Source organism: Saccostrea echinata, unplaced genomic scaffold (genome assembly GCF_033153115.1).
Source record: "Saccostrea echinata isolate AGI-Se365-2 ecotype Australia unplaced genomic scaffold, CSIRO_AGI_Sech_v1 ptg000029l, whole genome shotgun sequence".
Classification (NCBI taxonomy): Eukaryota; Metazoa; Mollusca; class Bivalvia; order Ostreida; family Ostreidae; genus Saccostrea; species Saccostrea echinata.
The window spans coordinates 39,219,855-39,233,481 of NW_026889778.1; the positions used below are offsets into that span (position 1 = coordinate 39,219,855).

The 13,627-nt window shown below is 30.8% G+C and overlaps 1 protein-coding gene across 5 annotated transcripts; it reads right to left on the reverse strand.

Annotated features, from left to right (window-relative positions):
- Nucleotides 1-305: 305 nt before the first annotated feature.
- Nucleotides 306-13,379, reverse strand: LOC133194820 (universal stress protein in QAH/OAS sulfhydrylase 3'region-like). 5 transcript variants are annotated; one of them, XM_061330728.1, is made up of 6 exons: nucleotides 13,275-13,379; nucleotides 10,081-10,204; nucleotides 7,471-7,551; nucleotides 5,635-5,688; nucleotides 2,564-2,655; nucleotides 306-1,115 (listed from the first exon to the last, which is right to left on the reverse strand). In XM_061330728.1, exons 2-6 carry the CDS (start codon nucleotides 10,166-10,168, stop codon nucleotides 924-926), a joined length of 507 nt encoding a protein of 168 aa, XP_061186712.1. In that variant the 5' UTR covers nucleotides 10,169-10,204; nucleotides 13,275-13,379; the 3' UTR covers nucleotides 306-923. The 5 variants fall into 5 exon arrangements, with proteins under 5 accessions (XP_061186712.1, XP_061186711.1, XP_061186713.1 ...); XM_061330727.1 differs by lacking the exon at nucleotides 13,275-13,379 and adding an exon at nucleotides 10,579-10,733; XM_061330729.1 differs by lacking the exon at nucleotides 13,275-13,379 and adding an exon at nucleotides 10,579-10,732 and having other exon boundaries at nucleotides 10,081-10,276.
- Between the last annotated feature and the right edge of the window lie 248 nt (nucleotides 13,380-13,627).

Here is a 13,627-nt window from a genome sequence, read left to right on the forward strand (position 1 = left end):
GTATGTTTCGTTGATGAAAGAGCCCACTGCTTAAGAAATCACATTAAATGGCCTTGAATAGCCGGATCCGACTAGTTTATCCTGCATGAATTTATTAAGTGAAGTGATTTTCGTAAGGTATAGAGAAGAAAATATTTATGGTTGTGAAAAATTTCCTATTAAAGAATTCGAAATACATGTATTCACTTCATATTTACATTAGTGTGATTAGCTCCGCTGCTTTTTGAGTTGGTCCCCTTTCGATGGTGTTCGAGGATAGATATACAGATAGTTATACATACAGTATGAAAGGAAAACCATTAAACTGTAAATCATGTATTAGGTTTATTAACATTAATTTGTGCTTGAAAAAAATAAAACACCTAATGTTGATTACTGCCTGTTTACCGAAATTCGACGGGTTGTTTAAGTTCCTGAAAGGGGAAGCAATGCCGAACCATTCATAGATCTTACTGATCCAACAAATTCCGTGGTCAGTACTAACAATCAATATTGCTCGGTTCTCACACGGTAACTTGGCAGGTTTTGTATGGAGTTCATTGGATATCTTTCCTATTTTCCTTCTTACCAAAGAAACTAATTAAGTATAATTATCAGTCTTTTAAATAATGAGATAAGAAAAAATATTAATAACTGTTAGGAAGAAAATTCAAAAACCAAAAATGTTTTTAAAAAAAAATATTATCTTTGTTTCTTTATAACATGTACATGACAGTGAAAACCTGCAATAAAATACTGTTTCTTAATGTTGATTATCAAATATGTTCTGAAAGAAATATTGACATCTCAGTTAAATGTTAGTAAAGCAAATCATTTGACAAAAAATTGCTCATTTAAATCAAGAAAAAATACAATAACTTATTAAGACAGTGATGACGAACAGCTTAGTTCTGCACATGCGTGAACAATTTAAAGTCAATAAATCACATCCGACATACAAGCACCGGAACAGGTGAGTGGTGTATGACGTAATCACTAACGCTGCCAAGCACAGTCCGACGAATCTTTCCCAGTCCTCTCGTGCCTGTGATTATCATTGTAGCATTCTCCTCTTTTGCAATCTTTATAATAGCTTCGCCTGGTTTCCCTGCGCCAGTGCGGAACTTCCCATCAATCTTTTCAAGTAAAAATGTCAAATATAAATGCAAATGCTGTGTAGACACATCTTGTATCATGTGCAGTTTAATAAGACGAATTGTAAGAGGTACTGCTTTGCTATTTTATTGCCATTTAGTGATATCAACTATTCATATTAGCGATATCACTTATGAAAATTGAATATGTGATATCAACCATTTAAATAAAACAAAGTGATATCACTTATTCAAATTTGTGATATCACTTTTTCACTATTATATGATATATCTTTTATAAATTGGTGATAACACCAATTCAAATTGAAAAGAAAATATTATCAATTCACTTTTCCAATAGAGATACATGATCGGGAGGTCGTGAGTTCGAATCTCGGCCGCGACTGACCTAAGTCGATAAAAAATGGGTAGCAACTGTTCCTTCGCCATGCGCTCGGCACTTTGAAGTGAAGGTTGCGGGTCCTTCGGATGAGACCTTAAAAACCGAGGCCCCGTGTCACGGCAGGCGTTGGCACGATAAAGATCCCTCACTGCTCAATGGCCCTAAGTGCCGAGTAAAGCTCAAAATTTGAAGCCCTTCACCGGTATATGTCGACGTCTCTATATGAGTGAAAAATTCTCGAATGGGACGTAAAACAACATACAATCAATCAATCAATCAATCCAATAGAGATATCACTTAATTGCAGTTAATACCGAAACGCCCCCTCATAGAATTTGAATTTGCCAATATCAATTGGAAGGGAATTTTTACAGACATCGAATATAACAAAAAAAAATGTATAAAAATACGCAGAAAGAATGTTTGATTTACGCATCTTAGATTCAGTTCTTTTCTTCAAGATGGTGGATTCTTTAGTCCTTGAGGTCTATAGGTAATGTTGTCTACGTGAGCAAAGATATCTTCATTTTCTTGCTACTTAAATAAGTTTTTCTGATCAAAGAACACACTATTCCACTATGAAAGTGATGTATCATTTCATTTTGCAGAATAATCACTATCTGACAAGGAGGAAAATAAAAGGCCTTGGTTTTCTTCGTGAATGTTCGTGGCTAAATGTCAAATTTATTGTTGACATTGATCACAAGAGAATCCATTACCGATCAGTGATGTTGAAATCAACGAACGAACTAACCATGAAATGACTGACGACACCAATCCTGCCCTATCAATTCATTTCTTATTTGTGAAGCATTAAGTATGTTAAGAGAGGCTTGATATCTGGGCATTGAAGGCATTGTAAATAGCAATTAGCTGGCATTTGTCTGTTTTCGGTTGATATTTGACAAAGTATCAAATTGGAATGGTTTTATCAAGAATCAATGTTGCATGCAATAAGCTCTATTCAGAATTATCTGTTTTGCGAGAGAAATATGAAGTTTGTTAATTGAATAACTTTAAACAAGCTATATGTACACAGATAAACATGCATATCACTTCAGAGTATGTATTGGAGACCTCAACATACCCCAACGGCCTTAACTTTGTCAGCAAATTTATCCTCCAATGCTTTCACACTTTTCTCTAATTCATCTAAGAGCTGTCGCATAACACCAGGGCCTAAACGTAAAAAAGAAGAAAAAATGGTAAAATATGAATCGATAACTATATGTTAATATAATGAAACACAAAAGAAACGCAGCATCCTATTTTAAGGGGAAATATTATATATAGGATATAATTTTGTATCTAAAAAGTAAGGACATCTTCAACTTTGTAAATATCGGTAATTTAACGGTTGAATGATTTTCAAGTTAAGTTGAGTCCGCTTAATAGAAATCAAAAATTGACTGTTTAACAAAACATTTGGCAATAATACTGAGTTTTAAGGATTTGTATCTGTTTATTATAAGTATAATAAGTAATGAAGCAATGTTCCGAAAAATAGATTCTCCTTTCTTTTCTGTAAGCGATGCCAAGGCTTCCTAAAAATGACTAAAGTACGCATTTCCATTGCTCTTGCTGGAAAATCTCGAAGTAAAGGTGATGGAGAGTTGCAGATGCAAATATGCACCACATCACATCTCAACAGGCTCTTACGTATCATTAGCATGAATGACAGTCCTTGGACCGGAAGTCCAAGGGATACTACACTGCGCTTGGCTAGAGAAAATTCGACCTCATCATCTGAAAATCAGGCATTTAAAAATATTTCTTTCGCTCAGATCTCGAGATTGATGAACCTATTGCATCGTAGAATTCAAGCTGCAACTGTTGCACATGGCAGTCTCGCTGTAATTGAATGGGCGGGGTGGGGGTGTTTTAACATTCATGTGTTACTTTCTAAAGTTAAAAGATATTCATTTAACATTTTTATCAATTTAGCTGATGTTTTTAAATCGAGTTTTGTCTTACTGTATTCATTTTTGAAAATCATTAGATAAAAACTTCAAATATTTGTAGATTACTGCTTGTTGCGTTTTTTTTTTTTTTGTTTTTTTTTTTTGTTTTTTTTTGTTTTTTTGCGTTTCAGTATATTACATACATTATTCTTCAAAATATCAAAGGCATGCCACCGACGTTTAAATAAAAGCTGGAAATTAATGGAAAAAGAAGCTGATTTGCATTTCGTTAGTTTTCTGCAAGGGAATTGGCATTTTTACTTTGTTATCAATTAGAAATATGTTATATTTCTGCAAGATCTTTGTTAAATAAAAGGAACAAATTTTCATCTAAAAATGAAGCATTTTTATATCTAATTCAACATTTTCAATGAAATTCTAAAACTAACACCGACCGGCAGCAGCTTTAAATTGGATTCAATAATCTTTTCAGTCTAAAATAAACTTGTGACAAGTTTCATTTATTAAAGCAATACAGTCAAGTGCGATATCATTTTAACATAATAATCTAGCATGTCAGTGATATTCCGGGAGGCATGCCGAGGTGCTTATGCATACTGCAGCTGGCTTTACGTTTAAACTAGTTGAAACAAACCCGCATTTCATCTTAGTTATCAGACACGTTAATGCATCATAATGTGGGTTTATTTAGGATTACAACAGAGAATCTTTGTCTAGCTTGTTTATGAGAGGCCAAATATTAACAGATTATACAATTTAATCGGATCCCTAATTTTTTTTTTTTTTTTTTTTTTTTTTTTTTTTTTGTCCTTGATTGTTATTGTAAAATGATAAACACGATATATTAATGATGTGTTGCAATGTTTAATAAACGATCTACCAAACAGAAATAATGAAATATAACACTCTTGGTTGAACACTACAGTGTATATGACAAAACAAGCAGTTCTAAACGCACACATAATATTAAGGATATTGTAGTTATTCATTAATTATAACCTTTTTTCTGTTGCCATGGAAACAAGAAGGGTTTACTTATTATTTTATTTCATTTTTTCTCTTTAAGTATTTCAAATTGCATAATATTAATGTGAAAAAAATCTCCTCAAATTTCTTTGGGTTCGAAATTTTCAAAATAGCTGCCATGGAAACAAAAATAGATCTAGATATTTAGGAAAATTTAAGCAATAATATCGATATCTTTTAACATATTTTTGTACAGTTGCTACTTACACTACACTTCACTCCAATATCGAACGGGACAAGTCCGTAATAACGTATGCTACTGCATGCTATACTATAGTTTCAAGTTAATTGTTCTTTTTCTTAGAAAATGAATAGAAAAATACTATTGTACAAAAACAGTTGTATTTAAAATAGTCTTATAATGTTAAAAGTCTTGTAAGTTTAAAAATTCTTGCATGTTTTATTTCTCAATGTTCCAACAAGGTTGCTAGGTTGTATTCTCTAAGATTGATATATTACTGCGACCAATCTGTAACTAAAATTGCTCTACAGAAATTGGGACAATCCTATAGCTCTCAAGAGAGACGACAAATCATATGATCTCGCAAAAACAGGACTCCCAGTTCGGTATAATGTGTGTTGGGTAATTGAATTCAGGAGAGATTACAGCATGCGTGTGCTCAACAACAGTTTAATTTTTGACGGGTTTAAGATTGACTTTATTGATCATTCAATTTTCCATGACACATGTCAGTAAATTTTTTTTTAGAAGAAAACGAATTTTGACAAATTCTTTTTCATAAATTTTATCCTGGCGACGAAAAAGAAAACTACAGATGTAACTGTAGCTATTGAATTTTGTTGATCATAATGCATTCTGAGTAACATGTAAACCTTTTGATATGTGGAACATAAATACCTCATTGATCACCCTTAATTACGGTACTATGATTTAAAACATTTTTAAACCCTAGTAAACAGAAATATACAGCTCATAAACTCTTGTGTAAAAATGCACAAGAGTATTTCGTATATTTCATCTCATTTCTTATCAAATTTCTTAGTATCATGCTCATATACGATATATATATATATATATATATATATATATATATATATATATATACATATATATATATATATATATATATATATATATATATATATATATATATATATATATATATATATATATATATATATATATATATATATATATATATATATAAGGTTATTAATAGTTCAACTGTGTCAAAATGCAGATACATACTTGGTATTGTGAAATCGAACGCTTCCTTCTGAAGAGCCACGGGCGACCACTCTCCTACCATGCAAATACTTTGATTCAGATATTTTATTATGAATCTTTAAAATTGCTTTTTCTTTCAAATGTTGTCGATATAAGATTGACCTCAATTTTTGCTACTAAATTATTCAATATACTGTCAATGATTTATATTTTAATTTACTTTCTTATGATTTATTCTATAATTAACAGCCTAGATTTCAAGAAATTTATCATAACTTTCATAACTTTATATAATATAGTGCATTAATGCTTGAGAAAAATAATTTTTAAAACTTTCGTTCTTAATTCATCTTCATTTTGATATTTCTTGTGACTTGAAAAAAATGTTATTTTCAATGTGAATTACAGTGTTGTTATGAATGTATATAAGTATTGAATTTGAATTGTACATACATTTAAGAGTAGGTACATATTGTATGACAATTGATCCTCGAATACGAACAAGAAGAAAAATATTTGTGTTGTAGTGCAAAGGTGTTGGAGATCAAAATTACCGCCATTGCTTCTGTTTTGTTTTGTTCGATTTGACAATTACCTTCAATTGTAACGTAAAGTTAAGACATTGCATTCATTGCTTTATATCTGTGTATATACATTAAGGACAGATGATACCAACAAAAAAAAAATGGATACCTGGATTGGTATATATTTTTGGTCCTATTTTGGTTGTAAATGATACGAATAATAAATTACTAAATTATTAAGACATTGTAAACTTTCTATGGTGTTTAAAATTCTACCTATCTGCAACCATCCTTATTATTCTAGACAAGTTTTTATCACTTCAAATCCCATTATTGTTAAGATTTGAATGAAAAATTAAAATCTATTCGGTTAAACTTATTCATTTTACTTATATAAACATGACTCAAGTTGTTATTTTCAAAATGTTTGATAAAAATGTGTTTGTATCATCTGTCCTTAACCTTCAATTCCTTCGCAAAATTACTTGCATTTCTCCAGAAGTTTCTGAATATCGCATTTAGAAGTGACAGAAATGTCTGAGATATAAATCTTACACTTATGATACAATATTATCTGGAGACAGTTAAAGCACTCGACATTTGAACATAATTCTCAATGGGATTGAAATAATGGATATATACATTTCAACAGAAGCAAAAGAAATGGAAAATACTTTCGATCCATATAAAACTTGCAATTTAAAAGAACTTTGCATTAGAAAACATGTAACTGATGCAAGAATACCTACCTTCACAATTTATTTAGCGGTCAAATTTAATTAAAAAATGTTTTGGATTTATTGAAATCGAAGTGTAATGACTAAAATGCAGATTTTCTTTTGCTCCTAGGATAAAAAGTGAAATTCAAATAGATGTAATGGAGTGTGGTTTTAAAATTATTTCTACAAAAATGAATTTAATTGTATCTTTCAGTCTAAGCAAACATATGCATATTCAGTAGCAAATGTAATCTTGTTATATAAAAAATATATATAAAACACATAATGTCTTTATTTTCCCGATGTATAAATGTATCTTTGTTTTCTGATCAAGTAGTCATGACGTATTTTTATTTCGGTTTTGTTTTATTGGCAAATTTGTTTTGTGTCGCCATGGCCTGTAATTCCTCTTCTCTACGAGTCACATCTAAACATAAATATTGAAGGAGAAACAAACCTACATTTACAACAATAGGGATTACACACAAAATGGAAAGTGCAGTGACATATATGTACATACAGCTATATGAATGTTAAAACTGGACTGAAGAAGAATGACAGAGAAAAAGTAAGCATTTCTTATGAAGGAAAATTATAAAGGCATAAATACTTACTTGCCAAGGAAAAGTCGTAAGATTCCGGAATGTGAATAAGAACAATAACGTCATCATCACGTCTAATTTTTTCCAAATACCCTTTTAAAGAATATTCATATAAATTTTAAAGAATCATCAATATTTAAACAATATAGCATTTCAAACAACCATATTATGTTCCTTTAACGTTCATACTCAACTATGCAACACATTGATACAATGAATATTAAATCCTTAAATGCAAGATTTTTGAAATTACATCTGCATATAGATTGAAAAAAAAATGTTCAAATAATTCGTCGGAGGCCCATCGGCCACACTGATTCCTCAACTGGATAAAACCATTTTCAACAGGTATTCTCAACGTCAGAAATAATAAAAATGATTTAAATATAATGAGCCTTTAATAGCCAATTCTAAACAAAATATCTCGAAGCCTCAAATCAAGTCAAAATAAAAGTCACAATAAAGGGAACTTAGTTTTAAAACTGGTGATTTAACTTTAAGTTGTTTTGGCAAATGGTATTGTTTCAAGACATATGAATTTTAGTTAGCCATGGTGAGCATTCCAAGCTTTTTGAACAAGGCTTATCAATAAGGACTCTTACAGAAGCTTTTTAGCCTAGCTATGGCAATTGGTACGTTAGTGGTTCTGCACTGTGCAAAGAGTTTGAACAAAGATTTGACCTCAGCCCAAGGTTTTGATTTTTTAACAAAAAGTCATACATTTATACATTATCTTGAAGATTTCCATTTTGTTGTTTTTGCTAAAAACATAGAGAGCATTTAGATATATCGACGACGTTTTACCAGTTAACAATATCCATTTTCATTCCTACATTGATTCGATATATCATTTTGAACTCGAACTAAAAGATACTTAGAAGTCTGACATCTGTTTCATGTTTGGATATTTTACTAGAAAAGACGTTCTGTGTAACCTAACAACAAAATTTAATGATAAATGTGATGACTTCAACTTTTCTATCGTCAACTTCCCTTATTTATATATTATCAACTATATATGGAGCTTACATCTCCAGTTAATTCGATGCGCAAGCGCATGCTCTACGTACGAACATTTTTTTAAACGAGGCAAGCTATTGAAAAATAAGTTGATGAAACAAGAATATCATCAGATTCGTTTAAGATCATCATTTCACAATCTCTATGGTCGATACAATGACCTCCTCAGCAAATAAAATCTATCATTAAGTCAAATATTGACTGAGGATTTTCAAAAATATTGTACATGTTTGCCCATTATTTTCACACTGAATTGTCTAAGGATTTTTCCGTTTACCCCATCATGACAAAGAGCACAAGGCGGGTGTGACCGGTCGACAGGGGATGTTTTCTCCTCCATGGCACCTGATCCCACCTCTGATATTTAAGAGATCTGTGTATGCTCTGCTTCAAATTTGTATTGTTTCAATAGACTTTTGAGCTTGATTACTGTTTGTTATCTTCATATTTCACTTCATATTTCTATGAAAACTCATTTCACTTTTCTTCTGTCTAAATTCCAAATATTTTACGTAAAGACAAGGATGATAACAGTCATATATTACAAAGTACAGCATTGTCTTTTATGGAGGAATTACCAACATTTGATTAAACAATGTATTCTGTGTAGCTGAAAAATCTTATATCAAGTAATTTTGCAGAGATACGGTATAATAAAAAATGTGAAATGTTTATAGACAGACTGACGAATGTGAGACGTACAGGCTTCAACCAAAATAGCTCATTTATCTCTTTGGTTCACGTGAATTTTAGGAAGATCTGTTATAAATTCTTTTTGAATATCCATTTATTTCAACCCAAGATGAGTAATTTTCAAATGATATGGAGAGAAGTCTTAATAACAATAAAACTTCCAATAAAACGCTGAATTGGAAAGTCTCGGCGCATCGTAAAAGCAGCTATTGAAGGAACCGAAGATCCCAATGCGATGTCAGACATTGGATTTTACTGCCACCGGAGATTACGGTTCGAAAAAATCCACAAAACTGCTATCTGATTATCGTTAACTTCGTAATCTCTTGGTACATGGTTCAATGTTCAAGGAATTTTTTACATCCTCAATTTTGCGTGCCTAATTAAAAGAAATATATGGTGGGGATTTTATCGAGAACATAACGCCATGCTTCTTTTGCTTTACTTATTGATTTATGTATATTTTCCGCACAGAGAAAAATGTAACGTTTTATGGACCCTTGTTTTTAAACAAATCAGTAAAGTATGATATAGAGATATCTATGGAATGAAACAAATTGATAAATATATCTTAATTTATTCAAATTGCTTATTACGATCAATCAATATTTGTTCAAAATTTATTAATCTCGCTGTTTTTAAAGTACGATGGAGAGCTCTGAGTGAGTTTCTAAGTGCGATATGTATATCTTGTGTGCGTTATCTTAATAAAATTCCGGATGTAACTACATAAAACAGCACGCACTTAGTGTCAAGGTTAAAAGAAACTTCAAATTATCTAAGAAAGTTTTTCTCTAGCTTGCTGTCTTGGAAGATTCCATCGATAAAATGTATCTTCAAACTGAGAATGGAAACAAAGCGATTAATTATGAAAACACATAATTCAATAAAAAAGAAGATAATACTCACAATCAAAAGCTTTTTCTGCATATTCACTATTATCTATAGCAATAGCAACGACCCGAGGCTGTCTAACTTCTTTCTCCTCAGTTGCCATTGTCAATATTCCGTACTTGCCCACAGAAAGACTTCCCTGTCAAGAAGGAAAGACACCCTTCAAATGAAGTTAATCAGAGAACGGGGGCTATTTGTTTGCTGATGGTTCCTGAAAAAACTGTAATCTTATATGTCCGTTACCGCCAATTCTTGAAGCGAAAGTGAAAACCTTCACACATTGATTTTTTTTCTCACAAACATTTAAAGACGCAGAATTAATGCAAAGAGAAACGCCAAAAGTCAATTAATAGTTGACTGTCCTATCTTCATTACCATCTTTTGCAATTAGGAGTAATTCTTCAGCAAAGCTAGATGGAAAGTTAGATGACTTTACAGTCTTCCTCTAAAAATCATTGCGACCATTTGATGCATTTTTCCTTAACAACATGTGCATCGACTACAAAAACCTACCTATAAAAGCAGATATGCGTTGTTACATATCCTCACGTAAAACTGTAACTGACAGCAAGAAAGTCATACGTTTTAAAGCATCAAAACACTGAAGTATGATGTATTATTAATAAAGTGCTACGATACGCTTCGTGTTCTTTAGTATCATCAGCTACGAAGTTATTGATGATTTTTTATCATCGGGATACAAGCATGGTATAGGCCCTGTCATAAATTGACTGCATAATCAATTGGTCTTATAATCCATCTGACCTGTTCTGGTGAACAATTGATTCTGTAAGGCTGTTTGGTAAGTGGATTATTGTTAATTACTCATCTTCAATAGCGTGCTTCCTGCAAAAAATAAGCTGATCAAAGTGGTACATTGTTAGAGCTACCCGAATTAGAACAGTCTATAATTTCTGTTTGTCTAGTGTAATAATTTCCGAAATGTAGACAGAAAATAGATGATTTAATTTGGAAAATGCAACTATAAGTGTATTTTCTTTTTCTTATCAATCTATTTATTTCATATTGGTAAAAAATACTAACATATTCATGAGGAATGATCCTACAATGATACCCCTACAGTCAGCAAAAAGATGAACTTTCTTATTCATAAAAACAAGTAAATTTTGAAAATTATATATTGATGTACATCTTATTTATTCCTTTCTCAATGGCATGATTCATCTTCTTTTATATATATTATATACTAAAAATAAGTACAAAGGAGTAAAACAAAAAACGTTCAGTTAATTTCACAAAGTTGTAAATCTGGAAACTTGAATAATATCAATATAATAAATAAAAAATATCTTTGTAAGTAAAATATATTTTCCCAAGCTTAATTCATCTTAAAACGTAATAAGAACATACGTGATCATATTTTCCTTTTCTAAAAAAGAATAAAGAGGTCATAGGAGATTACAGCAGGCAAAGGAAATTGATTGAAAAATACCTTCCTTTTTTCTACAGAAAACATATAAGCAAAGTAAAAGTGCTCAAAAATTGAGCCTAAAATATTTGTATTATCCTGATAGACTTGGAATAGTTTTTCTTTCAAAATGATAGCATCATCAAAAGCATATTATCTACAATGTATCGTCAAAATAACTCGATTTTAGATTTACATTAGATACAGAGAACAAAAACTCTTCAAGAAAAGACAATGTTTCTCATTATAGAATATGACTTTCTTATCAGAGATTGATTTTGAGAGCTAAAACAATTCATAAAAGCTGTGAACATTGCTTTACAAAAAACATGCATTGTATTTTTCCATTTTTAATGCCTTTGTTTTACTTTTGAAGTGGTGTAGAAATAAACATCATATAATGCATAGATGTTGCCGTAACATGAAAATTTAGACAAAGAGATATTGGATCATTGTTGTTTCAAAAGACTGCTATATGCACTCAAGAATACGTGAGATACAAATGCTTTTCTGAAAAACATTTATTGTGCATTTGCATTTCAAGATAAAGATGTTTTATGGTCCAATATTCAGAAGGAACAATTTATCCAGCACCATCAATCATCATCGCTGGAGAGTTTGCAGCTATCATTATCCAATTCGTATAGCTGTAAACGTCTAGGTTCATAAATAAATTATTTCATAGTATTATTTAAAAACACTAAAGTTTCATGCGGAACAGAAATTTGCAAATAGTCTAATAGTGCATGCAATGTCTGCAAAAATTATCAACTTTAATGAAACTCTTATTTGCAAGAGTGTTCGGAAATAATGGCATTGCTGTGAAAGTGTAAATAGCGCAGTCTTTTGTCTCTTTGTTAGCTTCTAATAATTGGTTTATTATACTACGTGCTATTCGAAAATATGGAGAAAAAAAATTTATGCGTTTACAAATATAATATTTTCTAATTTATTGATCATTTTTATGAACAATGCATGTGTCAAGTTTAATCTTATAAATCTATTTATATCCAGTAGTCATGTAATGTATATTTGGAAGCCATTCAAATTTTTCAACATATAACTGATAATTCAGCAAATTATCCAATTGAAGCCACATTGTAAAAAATATCAATTTATAAAATATTTACTGCACATATTCAGATGACAGAAAGTGGAATTCATGCTATCAATACAGAAATATGATTAAAGAGACAATTTCTCGATTTCATAACTATTACGCAAAAGTCACCATTTTTAAATGTATCTAATAAATATTAAACAAATTACATATATTGTCAACACGTCTTCCGAAACGTTGATAATTCGTAGCAATTACAATCATTGAATTTTCTTTACGGAAGAGAAAAATCCCTGATAGTAACCTTTACAATGAATAATTTTCAAATCTGGAAGTCGACGAACCCTGTAGAACATGTTACTATATAAAGCAACCAATGATTTTTCTTTTTCTCACATATGTGTTTGCTCTCTTTTACACTTTAAAGATAACATGAACTATGTCTGAAATATCATAAACTTGGTGTCCAATCATTTTAATTTATTAGTTTAATCTGACCTTGATGGGACATACCATACAGAATGCTGTGGTGTTTATAATTAATTTCAAATGCTTCTATGTACAATGTGCATGTACCTCTGTGGTGACAGATATGTGCATCTTATAAAAATATCAGACGAAATCCGACGTTTTCAGGGGAAAATGTTTTTTTTTTTTTCAATTTTTCTGAAAGATTTTTTTTTTCATTTTAGTTCAAGAAAATTGAATCCTTCCACTCACCTTAATATCTATGTCGTGTATGTTAGATATCCAATTTTGTTAACCGGTAGGAATCCAATCTTCTTGCTTGCATGAAAAACTTCCAGTCTTTCTCCACTGAAGATTTATTTTCTTTTCACTGTTTATGAGTGTTCGTTTAGCAATACAACGTTCATCGTGTATTGATCATGAAGAACTCAATTAACGAAGAAAAGGAGAATGATTTCTTCGCAATTAACTTCGCAATTAACTTACATAACAGCCTTAGATGATTATATAAAATTAATCAACAAATGCATATATCATGGTAACAATCAATTGCAGTGCTATGAAAATTTATATTCACTGCCAAGTCATCCTATGAGTCTTTATTG